General features: G+C 39.2%; 1 protein-coding gene across 1 annotated transcript in view; it reads right to left on the reverse strand.

Annotated features, from left to right (window-relative positions):
• Nucleotides 1–204: 204 nt before the first annotated feature.
• The window catches only part of LOC124805126 (legumain-like), a 165625-nt gene continuing 143461 nt past the window's right edge, over nt 205–22368 (reverse strand). Inside the window, exons 11-12 of the mRNA XM_047265586.1 lie at nt 6065–6238; nt 205–600 (exon numbers count right to left, since the gene is read on the reverse strand). Coding sequence (XP_047121542.1) covers nt 469–600; nt 6065–6238 — 306 coding nt within the window. The 3' untranslated portion in view covers nt 205–468. The remainder of the gene's footprint in view (nt 601–6064; nt 6239–22368) is intronic.

The raw sequence follows: 22368 nt of genomic DNA on the forward strand, positions 1-22368 counted from the left end.
TCCTACACAGCAGCTACCACTGGTGGACAAACAGGTCACAGTGAAACAAGCAAGCCAAAATACTATTAAGAATTGATCATGAGAGTTCCATGTCATGATGATATTGGTACAGAGGGGTAGAGGCATACCATTTAAGTTTCAATGAAATATATGTTTGTGTGACAAACTTCTTATGAACCTTCCTCCCCAAAAACACACACAAAATTGAGTAACTGATCCAACAACAGTATGAATTTTTATTACTTCATACAAAAAGTACACCTTTCTAGTAACAAATTAATAAAATATATTTCAGATGTTTCACACTTCAATCCTAGAAACTCTGATACAAAAATTGGATGATGTAAGCACACATAGAAAACTGATCAGAAAAATTACATGCATATCTGTAAGTAAATTTAGTTAACAGCACTAGTATACTACTATTTATGTGCTGCCCTGGGCCATCTCCTTACAGATGTGCTATGCTTACACAACACCTGTCAGCTTGATTTTACTTGTGCATACATGCTCCATGGCATTTATCACTGCTTCTTCTGAGGGGTGCTGTTCTTCACAAACATTGAGGAATACAGGAACACGCTGAAGTGCATATGGATTCTAGAATGGGAAAAAAACCATTAAAAACTATAGCTTTCCATAATTAGAGTACAAATTAATCAATAAAAAGCAAATGCTGAAATTTTGGCTTTGTAAACAAATACAAGTCACGTCATTTATAAAAGAAGTATACTGTATGTAAATACTTTAAAAATGAAAGGGGGGGGGGGGGGGGGGGGGGGGAATCTCTCACTGAGTTGTCAACAGGTACAAAAAAAAAGAATGAAAACTTCACTAGCTTTTTGGGGGGGGGGGGGGGGGGGAAATCCTTTATATATAACACACACACCTGCACTTACATTGTAGGTGCACCAGGGTGCCGGAAGGGGGGGAATCCTTATTCAGTGAGTGATCTTTACTCCTGAAGTATTTACTTTCTGCAAGAACTTTCCTTACTCAATATGGCAGATAGGAAACAAATAATGTAATGGAGATGCACAACTAACGGCATGGCATTAAAGCTGATTCAAATCACAAATTAATAAACTACTGAAGGACCTCATCTGTAATATAATGTAGGGTTTATAGCTAATATAATTAATACCATTCCAACATTATTCTACTTACACAAAAACTGTGGAACCTAGAAGTCCATTGACATTTGAAAATGCATGAATTCAAAGAATAATGTAGGTAGAGGTAAAAAATTGACACATATTCCTGAAATAACATAGTTTTTGCACTCCTTTTTGGTTTCAATAAAACCTTAACAATCATTGTTAGGCTTTACTACCATAATGGAAAATCAGCTTTGCAGCTTTATGATCCTAATCACCATAAGAGGGGTATTTGAATGGGTAAAATCCTGTGAAGAAAGTGAAACAAAGTTTGAAGCCAATGGTTGTTTAACCAGACCCAAGTGGTACTGCTGCTCGGAGAGTTTAGGAAGAAGTGGAGACTACTGCGGGTTCATCTCTGCATGATGAAGTCAGCATTCATAAAGTTGCACCAGCATTCCACACACTACTGTTCAGAGAGCACTAAGGTGTACCTCCAATGTTATCTGTGAAAACTCCAGTGTCATCATAGCTCACACAGGATACGGTGGCCGATGTGCTGGTCGTTTGTTCGGAAGGGGAACCAATAAGTGTTCTCCACCAGTAGGCCTAGCCCTTCTCCCAGGGAATGGCCAACGAGGGGAAGGCTGAGGAAGAAAAAATAGGAGTAGAGAGAGAACTACTCCTGTCTGAAGAGACAGCCACAGAATATTGGCCAGACGTATGGAGCTTAGCATACTTCAAGTCTGCCATGGTACCACCACTCCAATCAGGGGCTCAACCCTTGGGTACCAGTGGCGCCTGGCATGGCGATCATTGCCGGGAATTCCCATGCCCCAAGAAGAGGAGCAACCACTCCTAGGCATACATGAGGCAGTGACAGCTCATATACCACAAGTGTGATCCTGGTATTGCCAGGGAGCTCGGTCAGACAGGTACATAACAGCCTCACCACATGGACTGGCTACCATGCTGGTGATCTAGCCAGGGTGGTGGTGGTGGTGGTGGGGGGGGGGTGTTTCGGTGAGGAAGCAGGAAGGAAGGGAGGGGGGGGGGGAGGAGGAGAGTCCTTCCCAAAAATGGATTACATTATGGAACCAATTTAGAAAGGGAGATCTAACCCCAAGGGGACCAGAACAAGCCAGAGAAAAAAGGAGTTGAAAACACCACACAAGACCTAAAGGAATAGCTGGATTGTCAGAAAGGAAAACAACGGAGGAAGGGGGGGGGGGGGGAGCAGTGGGTATGGGAAAGGGAATGCAGCTTGGGAGAGAAGAAAGGCTGCAATAACTCAGACTTTGTGCGCATCACAAAAGATCTGTGGGTCCCCTGGGGGCTATGCTTTCTTGAGTCTGGGTCATTTCCCTAATTACTGTATTTCTTATGTTGTCTCACTGAGGTATTCTACATGATGATCTGAGGTGGTTCATTTCAACAATTTTGTTTGTTTTTAGTTTTCCCAGTAAGCTCCTAGCATTCTCATATGTAAGTTATTACAGGCTCTACAATACTTTCATAGAGCATCTTCTTCACTTAACAACTTATCTTATAAGACAATAACAGAGGGTTTAGCTTCATGATTGCTGTTTTTCCATGGGCTACTCATTGCTATATTTCCCAATTACTTTTCTGTCTACTGATAGTATGCGACCCAAATATTTAAATTTTTTACATGCCTCAGTGTGCTGGCCACCTACTGTTCTTTCCTATACTTTCTACAATGCATACGTATTCAGTCTTTTGAAAATTTACTTTTGAAACCAGATGTGGGCTCTGACCACAATTTGTTGGTTAGGAACAGCAGATTAAAAATAAAGAAATTGCAAAAAAGGTAGTAAATGAAGGAGGTAAAACCTCAATGAACTGAAGGAACGAGAGGTTATTCAGAGTTTCAGAAGGAACACAGGACTGAAGCAGGGGAAAGAATGCAATAGAAGACAAATGGATAGCTTTGAGAGAGGATATAGTTAAGGCAGCAGATGATCAAATAGGTAAAAAGAGGAGGCCTAGTAGGAGTCCCTGAGTAACTCAAGATGTATTGAATTCAAATGACAAAAGGAGAAAATATAAGAATGCAATAAATGAAGGGAATACAGATGTCTAAAAAAAGGCTAGTGGACAAAATCAAGGCTGTAGAAGCATACATAACTATGGGAAAGGTAAAAGCTTTTATACGAAAATTAGAGAGATTTTTGCAAAAAAGAAAAGCACCTGTATGAATATCGAGAGCTTAGATGGCAAGCCAGTACTAAGCATAGAGTGGAAGGAATATACAGATGTATCAAAAGGTATGTTACAAGGTGTGGTGGTTGGTAGACAAGTACCACATGAGCATATTGTGCTAATAGACTTCTATTGTTTGTGTGCTAGTGTCTCTGGAATGTGGAGGAGGATGTCAGAGTTTGGTCCACACAAGCTAGGGAAGAAGTAAAAAAGACAATGCAAGTTGCAATTGCTCTGACATTGTTGATGCACTATGGTCTCTGAAAAGGAACTGTAGGTAAAGCAAGCAACAGAAGGCATTGTGTGTATACTGTGTAGTTTGTGTATTTACCAGTGGCACTGCTAATTTGTTACATTTTACACACACACACACACACACACACACTCTGTGTGCCAGCCAGAGTGGCCAAGCGGTTCTAGGCGCTACAGTCTGGAACCGCGTGACCGCTACGGTCGCAGGTTCGAATCCTACCTTGGGCATGGATGTGTGTGATGTCCTTAGGTTAGTTTGGTCCCATAGTGCTCAGAGCCTTTTTTTTTTCATACTGTGCGTAAATTTTAGTCACTTGTGGGGCTATCATAAACAGGAATTAATAATGACAGTCATGTGCATAACTGTAGAGTACATGAACGTGCTTCTTGTTAACAGGGTAGCCCAAAGGAATACAAGACAGGCTTGCCAACTCCATGAAGAACATTACCCCAACAGGCGTCATCCACCCCACACCATGTTTGCAGGACTGGGGAGGCATTTATGTAAAATGGGCAGCTCATGTCATAACAGTCACCACACTGGATGCTTGCAGACCTGCCAAACACCAGAGTTTGAAGAAGCTGTACGTCAGCGTTTTGCAGAGTACCTTCTACAAGCACTCAAGCGGTAGCGCACACCATGGGTGTAAACTATGACAGGGAGGCATGTTCTGCACAATGAGCACCTTCATACCAACAAACTCCAGGCTCATGACTTTCCTCATTGTGTCAATTTTTGCCAGTATCCTGTTTTCTGATGAATGCACCTGTATCATGGACAGCATGTTCAACACTGGAAACAGCCATATTTGGATGGAAGAAAATCCTCACAAGCTGCATATTCGAGGTAACCAATGTCACTCTGTTGTCAATGTGCGTGCAGGTCTCATTGATGACCATATCATGTCATACATCCCAATTGCCTGGTATTTCTGCAAGAGGTCTTACCTGGAGTGTTGGATGAGGTGCTTTTGGCAATTTGCCATTCCAGCAGGATGATGCTCCAAGCACACCTTGCCAATGTGGTACTTGGTCACTTGAATTACACCTTGGGCAACAGATGGATTGGACATGGACACTTGACCCTACTGGATTTTTATTTGTAGGGGTACATGAAAACCTTGGTTTACACTACACCTGTAAAGTTACCACAAGATCTTTTGGCATGAATATGAGCAGCAACAGGAGTCATCTGTGTCTCATCCAAACTGCCTATGTCTTCCACATTTCAGACACTACCATGCAAACAAAAAGTTATCGAAAATAAGTTTCATACCTTTTGATACACCCTGTGTTGACAAGCTTATAACAGGAATTACCATGGACGTAATACAGAAAGAGGAATCAGTAGAAAATGAGATGGGAGATATATGATAGAGCAGTGAAAGACCTAAGTGAAAATAAGGCCCCTGGAGTTGACATTCCCTCAGAATTACTGCGAGAGCCAGCCACAACAAAATGCCTTCAGTTTTTAAGAAAAAAGAAATAATTCCAGTTGCTAAAAAAGGTAGGTGCTTTTGGATGTGAATACTATTGAACTACCAGTTTGATAACTCGTGGCTGCAAAATACTGACATTAAATATTTATAGAAGTGTGATAAAAACTGTAGAAGCCAACCTAGGGGAAGATCAATTTAGATTCGAGGAACATGCAAGGCCACACACCAAAAAGAATTTGCCACATGTGAAGTTATCACAAAGATTGCAGATTTGTGTTTGTAAACACAAATCTGCAATCTTTGTGATAACTTCACATGTGGCAAATTCTTTGTGTGTGTGTGTGTGTGTGTGTGTGTGTGTGTGTGTGTGTGTGTGTGTGTGTGTGTGTGTGTGTGTTGGTGCTTTGCACAATATGGTGATGTACAAATTACATAAGTGCTGGATATGTTTAGGAATATTCGAAAATACAATGCAATTTCACAACAAAATTGCGCGGAATTTTCGACGGCAACAACACACCAAAAATACTTCGCCACAGTGGAATAACAAAAATTGAAAACGGATGATAATGTAAAGTGTATCTTGAAAATCATGTGCAACAGCCGTCTGATGATGAACTTGCCAGTTCAAATCCGGTAACGGCACTATTTACCTAAATAAATAGCAGTATTAATAGTGGCTGGTTGCTGTTTTCTTCTTCATAAGAATTAACCTACATTAATTGTACACAGCCACAGTCTCACCATGTCAGTTTTAGACAAAATAGCACTAGAGAGTTGAAGCTTTTGAAATGTGGTGCTACAGAAGAATGCTTCAGATTAAATGGGTAGTTCGAATAACAAATTAGGAATTTATGGTACAGCTCAACTGAAAGAAGGGATCGATAGATAAGGGTAAAAATTGTAGAGGGAGACTAAAGCTTCTTTATAATAAGCTCACTCAAATGGTTGTAGGTTGTGTGATGATGATGATTGCACAGGATGGATCACAACAACAAAGCACTGAGATGAAGTCTGAATACCAACATTAATAGTACATAACTGAAGTCTTACCTCTGAGAGCTTGAAGCACATGTCTGAGAATTTTGTAACTAGACGTTTGTAACAATGCATGTTTGTTCTCGTCAATGAATGCTTTGTTCTTTCCAGTCTCACTACACTTGTTACATCACCTTCAGCAGCCACCTTCAAGACCTTTCGAACAGTTTCGTCTAGGCCACGGCGCATCTGAAATACAAATATAGTTGTAATTTTTGTTTTCTTTTTCCCCCTAAGCACCTACTAACATAAAATAAGGTTTTCTTAATCAAACATGCCATATAATCCTTATCTGCTGACACTTTGCTTTTCATGTGAATGTGTGTAAAATGATTTTTTTCCCCCAAATAGTCTAGCAGATTCTTTGATTTAATTGGACCGATAAAAAATCTACTCACCAAGCAGCAGCAGCACCACACACAGAAGGTTACAATTAGGAAAGCTTTTGGAGCCAATGGCTCATTCAGGGTGAAGGAAGAGGGGGAGATTTCAGAAAAGTCACCCAGAACTGCAGGTCCGGGGAGACTTACCAGATGGGATGAGAATGAAAGACTGATTGTTGGGGACTGCATCAGACGAGATTTGAAAACCTGAGGGGTTAACGATGGAAGACTGGGTAATATGCATGAGTTAATAAGAGTGAAAAGCTAAGTGCATTGTACGTAACAGAGGTGGGAGGTGGTGGTGAAAAATAGGCAGGTAAGACAATGAAAGATGTAATAAACTAAAATGGAGTGATGAATAGAGTAGTTACTGTGCTGAGATGGAAGAAATTAATGTAAATTAAGGCCAGGTGGGTGGTGAGAACAAGGAAATATTGTAGTGCTAGTTCCCACATGTGGAGTTCTGAGAAACTGGTGTATGGGGGAAGAATCTAGATGGGGCACGTGGTGAAACAGGCAATGAGGTCACGATTGTCACATTATAGAGCATGCTGTGCAACAAGATATTGCATGTTGCCAGTATACACCCTCTGCCTGTGCCCTCTCATCCCAATTGATAACTTGGTGGTAGTTGTGCCGCCAAACAGTGTTTACATAACAGCTGGTATTAAGACATGTCGTTTCACAGGTGGCTCTCCCTTCGATAGTATTTGTTTTGCCAGTTACTGGGCTGGTATACATGGTGATAGGAGGCTGCATAGGGCAAGTCTTGCAGCAGGGACAGGAGCCATAGTATATGGAGATGGGTGCAGAAGGAGCATAGTGTCTGACAAGAATATTGCAGAGATTGGGAGGGTGACAAAAAGCTCTTCTATGTGTGATGGGCAAAATCTAAGACAAAATGGATCTCATTTCAGGGCATGATTTTAGGAAGCTATGGCCTTCTTGAAGTAGCTGATTAATACATTCTACACCAGGATAATACTGAGTGATCAATAGTGTGCTCCGAAGTTGTTTTTTTGGAGAGATCCGCAGTACCAGGATTGGGTGTAATGGCTTGGGAAATCTGCTTTTGTGCTAGGCTTGTAGGGTAATTACATCCAGTGAAGGCTGAGGTGAGAATGGTGGCATATTGCTGTAAAGAGTCTGCATCCGAACAAATACATTTGCCTTGAATGCCTAGGCTTGGACAGAAGTGTGTAGCTGGCTTTCAGTGAGGACGAGATCAACATCAATGAAAGTGACATGGGATTCAGAGTAGGACCTTATGTGTGCGCTCTACAGCTGTTTGGTGAGTAGATTTCTTTTATCTATCCAGTTAAAGTATTTTGTCAAAAATTGTTTGTTTTAATTATTAGATTCCTTGATTTGAATCATGTGTAACAATCTCTATATAATAATATTATTTGTAGATGTTAATTTTCATCCATATTTATTCCAATTTCCTTTTTTTTTTTTTTTTTTTTTTTTTTGTCTAATGGAAGCCTGCTGAAGATGTTTGCTCTGACATAAGAAACCCACTTATAAAATCTAGGCAAGGAGGAAGAGTCTGCAAGCAAACATTACACTTTTTCAACAATCATTTAATTGATATAGATGCATTAAGAGCACACTACTACCCTTGTCCCCAGGGGACAGTTGTTTATGCACAACTCCAGTGTACACTGCCACTGAGCTATCTGTGTGTTCAGGACATGTGGTGAGCACCCGTAGGTGTTCAATGTTTTACTGTGGTCTCATGTTGCTGTTTTCATCTTCCTTTTTGATTACCAGATACTGATTAAGATTCATTTTTGTAAAGAAAATTACATGCCATCATGACTGTACAAAGGGAAAAAAGTTCTTTAAGATTCTCACTGGAAACTACAGTAACAGGTTTAGTAATAAGTTTGAGTGGCAAAGAAATGATTTTTATTCATTTGTGCATGTGTTTGGTGCTTCAGCTTCAGGGCATAATGTGGATTAGGGCAATATCCAAGAATTCTGTCCATTTTTCTCGTATTTGCTATAGAACAACTGGCTAACTCTGTAGCAGAGAGTACCTATAGATTTTATTTATGCACCAAGGCAAATATTCTAGAATAAATGTTTTCTATATTGATCATCATAAAAGGTGTTACATCCAGAAGAACCTGACCAATTCACTCCTGACTGGGTTGGTGTGTTGCACATAGTCAGCTATGAATGATTACCTCTGCATGGTCGGCCATGCACTTGGAGAGCATGGGTAGAGCTGTGACGTCATGCCCATTGGTTGATTTAAGAGGGCTCCCAAATGGTCGTGATGGCCATTACAATAGTGTGTATCGTCACTAGAGCTTCAAATGAATGTGCACTACACCCAGGTCCCACCAGATGAGGTAGAAGGGCTGTGGGTGGCTGCGTGATCCTTATGTCGCACTGCACGCCACAGCAATCTAAGTGATACCACCAGTGTCCACTGCTGATGGCGATGGATGCATGAAGGCACAATGTGTAGAATCTGGACATGCACAAGGAAAGAGGACTGACAGGTTGTCCACCATGTGCGAACAGGTCCAAGGGCAAAGACAAGCACAATTCAGCTGGCTGTCCTGCCTTCCATACAACATCCCGTAAGTGCCAGTACCACTGACAGGCAGTTGCTTGGCACAGTTCTTGGTGCACACCCACACTCATTCTCCCAGCGTCACGTCTGATGCACTTGGTATCAACAATGACATACACAGGGCCCTGCAACATGGCAGTGTATCATCTTTAGTGACGAGTCCCGCTTTTCCCTTGGAAGTGGCGACAACCAGGTTCATGTCTGAAGGCATGGTGGAGAGCACCACAAAGAGTGGTTTGTGAACTCCCATTACCCGTACAGCCAGCGTTGTGTGATGGTGTGGTGAGTTATATCCTATAATGCCCGTTAACTGTTAATGTTTGTAACGGGGTCCATGACAGCCACATGTTACATGGTTGAGGGCTTGCAACCAGTGGCTCTGCCATTTGTGAATGCCCACACTCATCCCCTATTTCAACAGGACAAGGATTAGAGCCTGGGATGGCGTATTGCAGGACTACATGCAAGACCTGTCTGGTACAATGGGGGCCCAACAACATATTAACACATATCTTTTGTGACTGTGTAGAGCAGTAAGTGTTAGTTCTTCAAAGTTCAAGGTGTAATCATTTTGTAAGCGTGGCACCCCCTACCTGCATGATTGCAATGCACCTTGTCCTAGGTGCAACTATTTTATAATGTTCACTGTATATTGTTAAGGTAAAAATAAAGAAGATTTAAGAAACTGTATTGTTTCATTGCTATTTTCTGATTATGGGTCGTGGGAAAATGCTTAAAATTAGTGACTACTGGTCCAGATACATGTCCCTGAACACACCAATTTTCATCAAGATTTTGTCCATAGAGAATGATTTACTTTCAGGACAACTCTGATAGTAACTCACGAGATGGATTATTCAGAATTAGAAATATATTTGATAAAGTTCATACAGTATTCCACAACAAATTACATCCATACCAAAAGCTCTATACTGTCAAGTATATACATGCAACAAAGGGAACTTGCTTTCACAATCTGGGGAAAAGTGGCAACATACAGGCAACACTTATGTTACACAACAAGCTTAATTTCACTTCAATACCGAGCGAGGTGGCGCAGTGGTTAGCACACTCGACTCGCATTCGGGAGGACGACGGTTCACTCCCGTCTCCGGCCATCCTAATTTAGGTTTTCTGTGATTTCCCTAAATCGTTTCAGGCAAATGCCAGGATGGTTCCTTTGAAAGGGCACGGCCGATTTCCTTCCCAATCCTTCCCTAACCCGAGCCTGCGCTCCGTCTCTAATGACCTCGTTGTCGACGGGACGTTAAACACTAACCACTAATACTATCACTTCAATGACATAATGTGTTGCTCAATGTTGGATATATTTAGTGTGTGGAGGTTTCTTACTGTGCATGAAAGTAACCAAATGAGGATGGACACAGCATTTCTGAAAGACGGGGTGACATTAGCAGTTTGGTCATGCTATGTGGCACCTGCTGGTTACTCGATGCAGCTATGCCCCTGCCTCAAACAAGCTTCGCTCCATGGAATAGTGCGCACTATGACAATGAATCATGCCATGAAGGAAAGATGCTCTGAACTGTCAAATAATCTGATTTAATGTAATAGCCAATTTATTACTGCAGGCAGTTACTGTATGGGATGTTTTAACAGTATATGAGCTGAGGTAATATATGCATGTCTTGGAGCAGTTGCATTTCTTATTTAGTAGCTTAGTGTAAATAAATAAGAATGACTGCATTTCCAGCACATGCCAAATTGCTAAGCAGATGAAGTGCAGAAAGAAGATACTGAGAGGGGAGATGAACTCAAGAGAAGCAATTTCATATTTCAGATAATTACATAGCAGCATGTGACTTTATACTTCCACTCCCCTTCAGAGCTATATTTTGAATGAGGACAATAGTTGACAGTACTTATTTGAATCTTGGTCTGTTCCTCCAACTTCTTAACCATGGAATACTGCCTGCAGTACCACAGAAATGTTTTCAATCCTGGTCTATTCCTCCAACTTCTTAACCCTGGAAATGTCTGAGATGGAAAGGACTGACAGTGAAAGACTCGAGAACTGCAGATTACAACTCAAGTACAGCAGCAATTTATCTCACTGACCTACGATTGAGTTCAGTTGAATCCGAGCAGAAGACTGAAATGCTACGAAAATTTCTTTTCCACATACTGGACCTGTGCATTTTAAATACTAATGATCTCCATAGAGTAATAAAGGGTGATAAATGCCACTAGCAGGGTTTTGTCTGTCTCTGGTAAGAGAATTAATTTAAACTCAAACCATAGAATGGAGGAAAGCTAGAAGAGGACAGCATTTTGATGACAAGAAGCCTCTAAAATTTACTAGGAGGCATTTCAGAAATATTACTTAGAGCGAGTTTGTAGATGTTCAATTTACTCAGATCAGAATGAAAGTCAAGAAATTGGGTACAAATTCTGAACACGTTTTGTACCGCATGTTTTGAAAGAAAAACTAGGATAAGACTTAAAAGTAAAGATGAAAATACATTGACAGGTTTATGAAATGAAATGAAAAAAAAAAGAAAATGTATACACTGCTAGGCATTAAAACTGCAGCATCGTGAAGATGGGAGCAGAGAGAGATGTGCCAATGGGGGTGTGCCTCATGACAATAATAGATACAGGGTTGGCACCACATCACGATTTCAGGTGAGTCCTGGTTCTGTGTGCAGCTTCATAATGGTTACATTCATGTGAGGTGGCACTAATACAGGCTCAGGACATGGTATGAGGGTGCCATGGGGTACACAACATGACCACTTTTAGTTTGAATGGCCAATAATTTGGATAGCAGCAGTTACATTTCTGAAGTATATACCCTATCTTTGAGATCTCACTGACATTATTTTTGTGTGAAAGTAAATCATGTTGCCATTTCTGTCCTGGCCACCTCAATACAGAGGATATTTGGCTGCTAAAATTTTGACAAAAATTGCTGGCATGATGTAGTTCTTAGTCAAGAAAACGATTTTAATAAGCCTAAAATGTAAAGTAATTCATATGCAGAGAAATTTCCAAGTAAAAAACTAAGTAGCTGAAGAACTTAAATGCTCATTGAATTTTAATTTATCAGCATTTACCAAACTCAGATTGACATACTGAATCACAACTATGTGCTGCAGAAAAAGTTAAGTATTCAGCACAGGTCAAGGCAAGCAGTACAGATAACATAGACCCAAGTAGAAGCCTGAACGTAAGGCACTTAGTGAGTACGTAGCCTGATTACTGGCAATGATGCTGGTAACAGACATCCCAGCTGCAGTCACAGGACTAAAGTCTTTCGAAGCCCACTTATCTGCATTACGAACAGGAGACCAGACATAGTACTGAACTCTGAAGGATCCCATTTGTTACATATCCTCCCTCCCACATCTGTTCCTATGTTTTGTGTTGTTGAGATACTCTAGCCAATGCAAGAAGGGTACACAGAATTTTCCTACAGGATCGTTGAATGGGAATATTGAGAAACCCCACATCCATAAAACTAAACTTTTCAGGAGACACCAAATACATTCCAGGTCCTAAAGTTATGATGAAATTTCATTTTACTTCTTATAACTTGTTAAAATAAATGTAGGTGAGATACTGCCAATGCTCTGATGACAACCTTGATACAGTTTCCTGACATTAAGTTAAATTTTATGTAGCGAGCTTTCTCAATATTTTATAAAAAATAAGCCTCAATCTTTACCTAACTCATACTTTATTGCTAATATGGACAAAAATCAAACAATCTATGCTCATTTTCTATCTTCTTCGACATTATATTCTATGTATGATTAATTTTTTCACACGTGTTAGCCAATTGTTTACATCAGAGTAAAAGTTCCGGATGATTTCTTCTTTTGGTAGGAATGGCAGAAATCGCCTTAGGTTATCCATTTTCATCTCATTTATAGACACATGTTCTTAAAAAACCTGACTTACAGGGCTTGGTGGAGTTACAGATCTATCATCCAGTTAGAATGTGTGCTCTTTTGCTCCATCATTAAATGGCTTAACTATAACAACATCAAGATGTTTGTATGAATAAAAGAACCACATGAAACGTGTTACATGAAAGTGCTGTTTCTTATTTCCTTGAGTTTCAACAGAAATAGCACTTTTTTGGTAGAAATTTGGCTACCATTCCTTAAAATTTACCATTTCTATTTTTGTCTTTTTGTTTCAAAATTGATCTTTTAGTTTTTATTAATTACACATATTTTTTCAGAAAACATATCCTATCCATCTTCCTAATTTTCCTTTTTACCATGCTCAAATCTCTATTAAATGGAAGGTAAGAGCAGCCGCTTATTAGAAAGTAATGTGTGATGAACTATTAGAAAGTAATGGGTGATGAACTGAAATCCTCAATGTGCCATAAGCATTAAATAAAATCTCACCATAGCATGGTTTTTATTTTGGCCTCCACAAGAAAAGGAGAACAGGTGAAAATTGCATTATCAAAAAGAAATCAATAGACTTCATGAGGGCTTTTTCATGCTATTCCTTCATGATAAGAGAAAACGTGGCTCTTCCTCTGCGTAAGACATGCACATTTAAGTCATTTACTGAAAGCTGACGCAAGTAAAACGTGTCTTGTATTGGTATCTGAGGCAACTGCAGGTGTGCATAAAATCAAATGTGGGACCTGCAATGGTAGAATCTGTCTGTTTTCTCTTTAACTATTATATTTTCTTGAAGAATTAATCAGTACATCTCTTCTGCACTAATAACTCGGTTATTGCTGACTTTTTAGCAGCATCATTCAGAGATGGAGTTTTGATTTTTGCACTGAACTCTTCAAGTGTGCAACATGCGTCCACTTGTGGTTTCCAAAATTTGAAATTCCTGTCCACAGAAAATTTTCAAATAAAATTGATAGTAAACAGTACTGGCAACTTAAAATTTTGAGAAAGCCCCCGTCTTTCTTACGTAGGGGTTTCACTTCTGTTTAGGTAATGCAATGGCTGCATAACAACACAGAAAATGCCAGAACACATGAGGTTTCTATATCATGATCAGACTATATGTTTAAAGTACAAAATCATAACTAATTCAGTTTTGCCAAAAAAATGGACATGTGGCGGTTTCTCAATATTCTCATTCAGTTTAGTTAATTGGCTTTGCCAGGACTTCATTCATGAAATTATATACAGGTCTCTACAGAACATCCGTAACAAGGTATTTAAGACAAGCTGTATATATGAGTTAAGTATTCTCTTGCAGGCCACTTTCTCAATATTTCAGAATACTGGAAAGAGTGAAATGGATCAGTTAGATGTGATCTATGTATCTTCATTTCCACAGGTCAGCATCACCACAGCATATTAAAGTCTGTCACAAAGTATGCCTTGACTACCTGATAAAACTGGAATAAGATTTTGAATGATTGCAATATCCAGAAACACAGTCACTTTTTTATAAACAATGATTTTTGTAATCTCAGGTGTTGCATTTTTAAACCTTGCAGATTAATGATTGTCAGCGGTGTGAACAGTGTCTGTCAGAGTAAATTCATTGCTTTTGTATTTAACTGCTTAATGTGATGAAGTAATTAGTGAATTTGGTGGCCAGTGATTTCAATGTGTCATCATTTATGCCATACCTGCTATCTGGGAATTCAATTTAATTCACTTTTGGCATTTATTTATGCTTTGTTTAATAATACTTCAAATTATTATTGGCTTGTTTCTGATTTGTTTTCAGTTGTATGTGTTTTCTCTTCTTTGATAACACACCAGACAATTTTATGATGATGATAAAGTTTTAACTGTTGACTGCAACTGGCCATCTGAATCAGGAGACTCACTGTCCCCCTGGCAGAAAGTACGGGGTGAGGCAGTGAAACGGCATTATTTCGACTCTGGCTGATGGGTGCGATGAGGGGTTATGGGAGTGGGGTAAATGACCTTGGGAGCGACTAGACAGGTAAATTTCAGTAGCCATGCAGCACTGGTCAAGCGCTCAATGTGCGTTTGCTGTAATAGCATATTATAAAAACATGGACAGTGTGGTTGGTGCCCAACGTGCTTTCCGTAGTGAGTTTAATCTATCGCCACAGGCTCCTGTGCCATCAAGGAAAGCCATCCTCCTGTGGGTGCAAAACTTAGAACCCACAAAGTGCGATGAAGAAATAGGTGGTAGTGAAAAACAATCCAGACCCCAGAGAACATTGATCGTGTGTGCGATGCATTAGCACGAAGTCCGCAAAAATCAACAAGGTGGCACAGTGCTGAACTTGGTCTTAGCAATCAATCAGTGAGATGGATTTTGAAGAATGACCTACACTATCATCCATACAACATACAAATAGTGCAAGCCGTAAAACCTAACGATTACAATCACTGCATGTGCTTTTGTCAAGCAATGCTCAATGTTATCAGAAGAAATGGAGAAAGAGTGCATAACTTATGGATGAGTGGTGCCCACTTTCACGTTGGTGGCTACGAAAACAAGCAGAACTTCCAGTATTGGTCTGCAAATAAGCCATGTGATCTTCATGAAAAAACCTCTCCATTCAAAAAAAAAGTAACAGTTTGGTGTGCAATATCTTCTTGTGGAATCATGGGATCCTATTCTTTTTTAAGATTAATATGGTAACACAAAAACAGTGAACTCTGAGCGTTATGCTGACATGTTGGCAGCTTTTGGTCTGCCTGAAATTGATCAGTATGATCCAGATGAAGAAACTCTCTTCCATCAAGATGGTGCAACAAGCCATACTGCTAACATCTCAATGGATTTGCTTAAACTCCCATTTCCAGGATGGCTAATCAGCAAGAATGGTGATATCCCTTGGCCTCCCCATTCGCCAGATCTGACCGCCCCAGACTTCTTTCTTTGGAGCTATCTTAAACGTTAAGTCTTTGAGGAAAATTCACGAAGAACAAAACAAGATCTGAAGGAGTGAATCCAGCAGGAAATTAACAACATTCTGTTGCAGATGCTACAGAATGTCATGGGCACATTTAATCTTGACTCCGACAATTTGTGCAAAACCAAGGACCCACCTTATTGACACCATATTCAAAAATGATTAATTTTAAGGTAAAACACACTAATTTCCACTCATGTAGTTAAGATTCATATTGAAATAATTATACTATTTATTGGTGATTTTTCAAAGCCATGCCGTTTCACTGCCTAGCCCTGTACTTTAACCTCAGAAGTGTTATCTACCACTTATTCTTGCTTCTGTTTAATTTTACACTCATTTCTTATATGAGAAACCAGAATATAAGAGCTATAGGTCTATGTTTAAAGATGAATTAAATTTTTCCTCTGCAGTTTTGTAAAACTCTTACTAATATTCTTACCATAATCTCTCCCTACACAATTATATTTTACAATATTTTCTTTTATTACCTAAGGGACTGTAGTTGAATTGCAACAGGTGTTGCTGAGGGAACTCAGTTAGGAAATGAAACACCAAAAACAGCAGATGAGTTGTACCGTTTGCCCTACATAATATCAGACAATGGCTGTAGTACAGTCGGTATCAAATGCAAGCTGGCAATAGCAAGAAAGGCATTCATGAAACATAGAATCTTTTGCAAATGTCAGGAAGTCTTTTTTGGAGGTATTCGTCTGGAATGTGTAGCCTTGAACAGAAGTGAAACATGGGCAACAAACAGAACACACAGAAGGAAAAAAATTGAAGCTTTTGTAATGTGGTGCTACAGAAGAATGTTGAAGATTACATGAGTAAATCAGATAACTAACGAAGAGGTACTGAATCACATAGAAAAGAAATTTGTGGCACAACTTTAATACACGATGGAATCAATTGATACGACATCCTGAGGCAACAAGGCCTCGCAATTTGGTAATTCTGTGAGGAAGGAGGAAGGGGTGGCTTGTAAGGAGAGGGCACAGCTTGACTACAGTAAGCAGCTTGAAATGAATCTACCACATATGTGCAAATAATCCACACACATTTTCCACAAATTTAAGGAGAAAAACTGGGGTCTGCGAATTAATTAAAATAAGATAGGTATTGCTCCACTTCCAACAGTAGAACCCGTTATACCATGGCGTTGTTTAGGCCTCAGTCTGTGTTATGTCAGTAACACATTAAAAGTGAATTATTACCCAAGGGTTAACTTGTTGATTATGGCTACTAATTCTCCATTATCACTTGTATGTAGCTAAAGGAAAAAATATAGAAGAAGCAGAAACACTGGAAAACTTGCAGGAGCAAGAAAGTACAATCTGAGCAAATATTGTATGAGGTGAGTGAAGGTTGTATTTTGCGACTGGAGAAGAAACAAAATGCGGTTTCAAGAAATGAAGGGTAGTTGCCACGAATTTCGCATCAAAATGAAAAGGACCCAACCCTCAAAAAAAGGCTCTGTGATTATGAGGATGAAAAGCAACAATAATGATGTGCAGTGATTTGTGAAATTTGCCAACTCAAAGCACTGACTTTAGCCAAAAAACTATACATCTCCATTTTCAACCCAACTGACTAGGCTTCCAAAGGAAAACTGCCATGACTTAATGGCTTCCAGGTGATTACGAGGAAAAAGTTGTGAATTTTCATTGCTAAGTGATAAATTTGCACCACAAACATTGTGTGACATGTTTGGCAACACTGCCCCGGTGTGTTACTGAATTTGCATAACATATTGGCCCTGGACAACTTCTGTGGACATACAACTGAGAAATACATGAAATGTGTTGCAAACACGACCAACCATCAGCTGTATAGGGGAATGATGACAATGAAAACCTGTGGTGGACTGGGACCAGAATCTGGATTTCCACTTTACGCAAGCAATTGCCTTTATATCACTTTGGCTATCTGAGCACGATTCACGGCCAAACCCAAACTTCCATGTGTTTCGTTCCTCCAACCAGTACTCGTATACACATTATGTAATTCCTGTACAAGGGAGGACACTGCCTGGTACTGGTGGGTAAATATGATACTGCAGTGCCTGTGTTGTTAAGAAGACTGACGCAATGTTCCTTCAGACATGAACGCATAGTTCATTCCAGTCTGCACATGCAGTTCCTAGATCAAAACAAATAACACTGTGGTAACTAATAGTGACATTCTTGTTTAGAGTCCATCAATTGGCCGATGTGTTTCCTAGCATTACCATTTCTATTAACACCAAGTTGGTTTAGTTCATTTAGTATGTCTTGTTGCAACAGGCCACACCTATCTGTCACACAGCTATGCCACAGCACAGATTTTATATTAGCATCAGTACTGGACCTTGTGTGTCCCAAAAAACTGTAAGCATCAGTTTTCCAGCAGATGGTTGGGTCTTGAACTTTTTCTTGCATGGCAAATTTGGATGTTTCCATTCCATACTCAGCCGTTTACTCTCCGGCTCGTAATGATGGATCCATGTTTCGTCACCAGTAATGATGCTGTCTAAGAAGTTGTCCCCTTCATTACCATAGTGATCCACATGTTTTTTGCAAATGTCCAAGTGTGTTTGTTTATGCAACTTTGTGAGTTGCTTTGGGACCCATCTTGCACAAACTTTGTGAAACCCAAGTCTGTTGTGGATGATTTCGTAGGCAGAACCATGACTAATTTGCAGATGATGTGCCACTTCGTCAATAGTTAATCGTCTGTCTAAGAGAATCATTTCACGTGAATGCTCAATGGTTTCTTAATTTATTTTTTTATTTATTTATTCAACTGTGGAACAATATATATTGTACGGATGTCATCAGTTTATAATACATGAGCACACATTTACATTTACAGTGAAACAGATTTCTCATATTTTGTGTAGTTTTTATAACTAGTCATACACACATTTATATTTACATCATATTTTGGTGATAATGTCACATGTTGCTAATAATCTACATCTATGTTAAATATTATTTTACAGTATAACAACTTTTACTTATTAAGAAGGTTTTAAGCTTTTGTCTGAAAATGAGGGGCTCATTTATTTCTTTAATTTCCTGTGCTAATTTGTTATACAGTTTTATCCCATTATAAAATATACTTTTTAGCATCTTTGCCTTGTTCTTTCTATCTAGATGGAGGTGGTGACAAGATCTTGTTTCATAGTCATGTATTAGGCTGTTTGTGTTATACATGTTGAGATTTTTCTTAATGAACATTATGTTCTGAAAGATATACTCACAAGAAACAGTTAGAATGCCTAGCTTTCTAAATAATTCTAGACAGTGGGCCCTGTTGTTGCTGTTTGTTATTATCCTTATGGCTCTTTTTCGTACTTTGAACACAGTTTGTATGTTACTGGCACTTGTTCCCCTAAACATGATCCCATAGCTGAGGACTGACTGTAGATATCCATAATATGTTATTTTAAGACAGGTATTATTGCATACCGGTGCAAGGATTCTAAGAGCATAGCATGCTGTGGATAATTTCTTTGCCAAAATGTTGACATGGCTTGTCCATTTCAGTTGGCTGTCTACATTCATCCCTAAGAATTTGGTACTCGTTACACATTCTAATTCATTATTATTAACTTTTGTTCTAGTGGCACTGTGTTTTTTGTTTAATTGGAAGATAATATAGTTAGCTTTCTTTACATTTAGGGTTACTTTATTTTTTAATTACCAGTTGTGGACATCATTGAGAGCCTTGTTTGCTCTTTCTGACAGTTGTGTTGGATTTTCACCTGTTATTCCTATGTTGATGTCATCAGCAAAAAGTATTTTTTTCCTCCATGTCTGATACTTTGTGGGAAGTTATTAATGTATATAAGAAACCATATTGGGCCTAATACACTTCCCTGTGGGACGCCTATATTCACATGTCCTGGGTCAGACAGGTGTTTTACAGGGGAATTGTTTGAAACTTGTGATACCTCAACTCGTTGAACTCTTGTTTTCCAAGTATGATTTGAACCACTTCTTTGTCACACCTCTTACTCCTATTTTCCCTAATTAATGGAGTAAGATTTTGTGGTCAACTGTATCAAAGGCCTTTGACAAGTCTAAAAAGATACCACTTACATTTTCACCTTTGTCCAGTGCTTCTAAAATTACTTTATTGGGCTGTGCTACAGCAGACTGTGTGCCTTTTCTGGGCCTAAAACCAAATTGGTCATTGGAAAGAAGGTTATATTTATTCAGGTAATTTAGCAGTCTCTTTTTGACTAGTATTTCTATTATTTTAGAGATGATAGACAGTATAGAAATCGGCCTGTAGTTCTCTACATTTTCCACACCTCCGTTTTTAAGGATAGGTATAACTTTTGCTTGTTTTAGGTACTCCGGAAAGTATCCAGATTCGAAAGAGTCATTAATTATGTCTGTTAATGGGCCCTTTATGGAGTCTATACATTCTTTAATTACGCAGACTGGAATTTCATCAAGTCCTACTGAAGTTTTATTTTTTTGTTGGTGTACTACTAGTGCCACTTCTCTTTTTGTAGTTGGCAAGAGCACCATTGAGTTTGTTGGCTGGTTCTGAGTAGGTAAATCATCCATATCTGGAAATTTCTGCTGTAATTTTTTTGCAATACTACAGAAATATGAGTTTAGAAAATCAGTTAATTTTTTAGGGTTACCTACTGGTACATCTTTGTTTTTAATATGTGAATGGAGGTCCTTTTTAGCAGAGTTAGATGTTTCCTGTTTGACGATGTTCCAGGCTGCTTTGCTCTTGTTTTCAGCTTTTTTTTTTTTTTGCAGCTAGCAGCACCTTTCTGTATATTTTCCTGTACTTTTTGTAGAATTGCAGAACTTCTGGGTTAAATTGATTATTTTTTATGAAGTTGAGATATCTAAGAGTTTCTGAGGATTTTTTGATACCTGCAGTCACCCATTGATTTCTCTTTGTAGTTTTAATTTGATAACGAGTTTTGGGAAACGTCTCTTCAAATCTGAGTTTAAAAATTGACATGAACTTGATAAATTTCCGATTTGCATCGATTTCTGCATAGACTCCCCCCCCCCCCCCCCCCCCCCCTCCTCCGAATCTTCATATTCTAGATGGGATTTAAACTCATACAGGGCTGATTGGGAAAACACTCTTTTGTATGTACACAGTTTAGGAGGAGTTTCTACATGAATGTTAGTTTTTAAGATCTGGCAGAGGTGGTCTAATAGGCTCAGGTTTTGGACAACAATATGACATTTTTTACTATCAATATCTGTAGCTGCATGATCTATAGATGAGGAAGATTCTTTCGTTATTCTAGTTGGTCAATTAACAAGGGAGGATATTCCATAACAGCTTAGAATATTCACATATATGTTGCTAGCCTTATCAAGCTCCATCATATTAATGTTTAAGTCATCACAGATAATTACATTTGCTTTTGGTCCAGAAACCTTGTCTAAGCTTAGATTCAGTTTTGTGAAGAATATATCAATGTCTCCACGGGGAGAGCGGTACACACAAAATATGACTAATTTTTTTTGCTATGCCAGGTCCTATTATTTCAACAGCGGAAAGTTCAAAATGTTTGTCCTCCCCTAGATCTAAAAGATCATATCTAACTTTAAATGACATACCTTTTTTTACATAGATACATGAACCTCCACCATTCATTGAGAGTCTGCTATAGTAACATGCAAGGTCATATGAGGCTAATGCAATGTGTTGAATTTCCTTCCCTTTGCACCAGTGTTCGGTGATACACAAAATCTGGCAATCAAAAGTTTCCAATTCTACTTCTAGCTGTTGTGCTTTGTTCTTTATGGCTTGAATGTTTTGGTGAAACCCTGTTAGGCATTTGTTTTCACTTATCTTGGTGGCGTCCTTCCCTTTAGACCTGATGCTAAAAAATCCTTTAGATGAGCTGGTGGCACGGTTATTCTTCTGTTGATGACAGTGGAGGTGAGTGTTGCCAGTTAGACTTGGAAGTTGGCGTATCTGAAGGCATCTGCCTTATGTTAGTCTTGTAACTGAGGCCAGGTACCAAAAATCCTGCAGAGTTGTAAGTTTCCTGGTTCTTGTGCTTCTTCTGTTTGCTTCTGTTTGCTTCTGTTACTGCTGATATTGGTGAAGCTGGTGAAAAGTCTTTCACTGTTGAAGACTGAGGAGGGGCCAATATTGATGTAAGGTCGTTGGCTGGTGGCACATCAGGCGTTTTTTTTTTCCTTGTTAACGATGCAGTTGCGTAGTACGTAGCTGCTTTGGAAACTTCTGCCCTAGTTGAATCCTTTATTTCAGCTGCTTTTGAGGAAAGTGGAGATTCTAGTGCTGGGCCTGTTGTCAGTGATTCAGTTTCATTTTCTTGTTGGAAATTTTCAGTTGCTGTGTTTGGTGGTGGAAGTGGTACGGCCATGCTATTCTTGTCCTTAACTGCCTTCACTGCATTAAGGATTTCTCGACTAATTAATGATTTGTGGTGGTAAATGATCGTTCGGCTCCTTCATCGCACGTAACACTTGTGCGACCATTTCGGAATTTT

Source organism: Schistocerca piceifrons, chromosome 1, assembly GCF_021461385.2.
Source record: "Schistocerca piceifrons isolate TAMUIC-IGC-003096 chromosome 1, iqSchPice1.1, whole genome shotgun sequence".
Lineage (NCBI taxonomy): Eukaryota > Metazoa > Arthropoda > Insecta > Orthoptera > Acrididae > Schistocerca > Schistocerca piceifrons.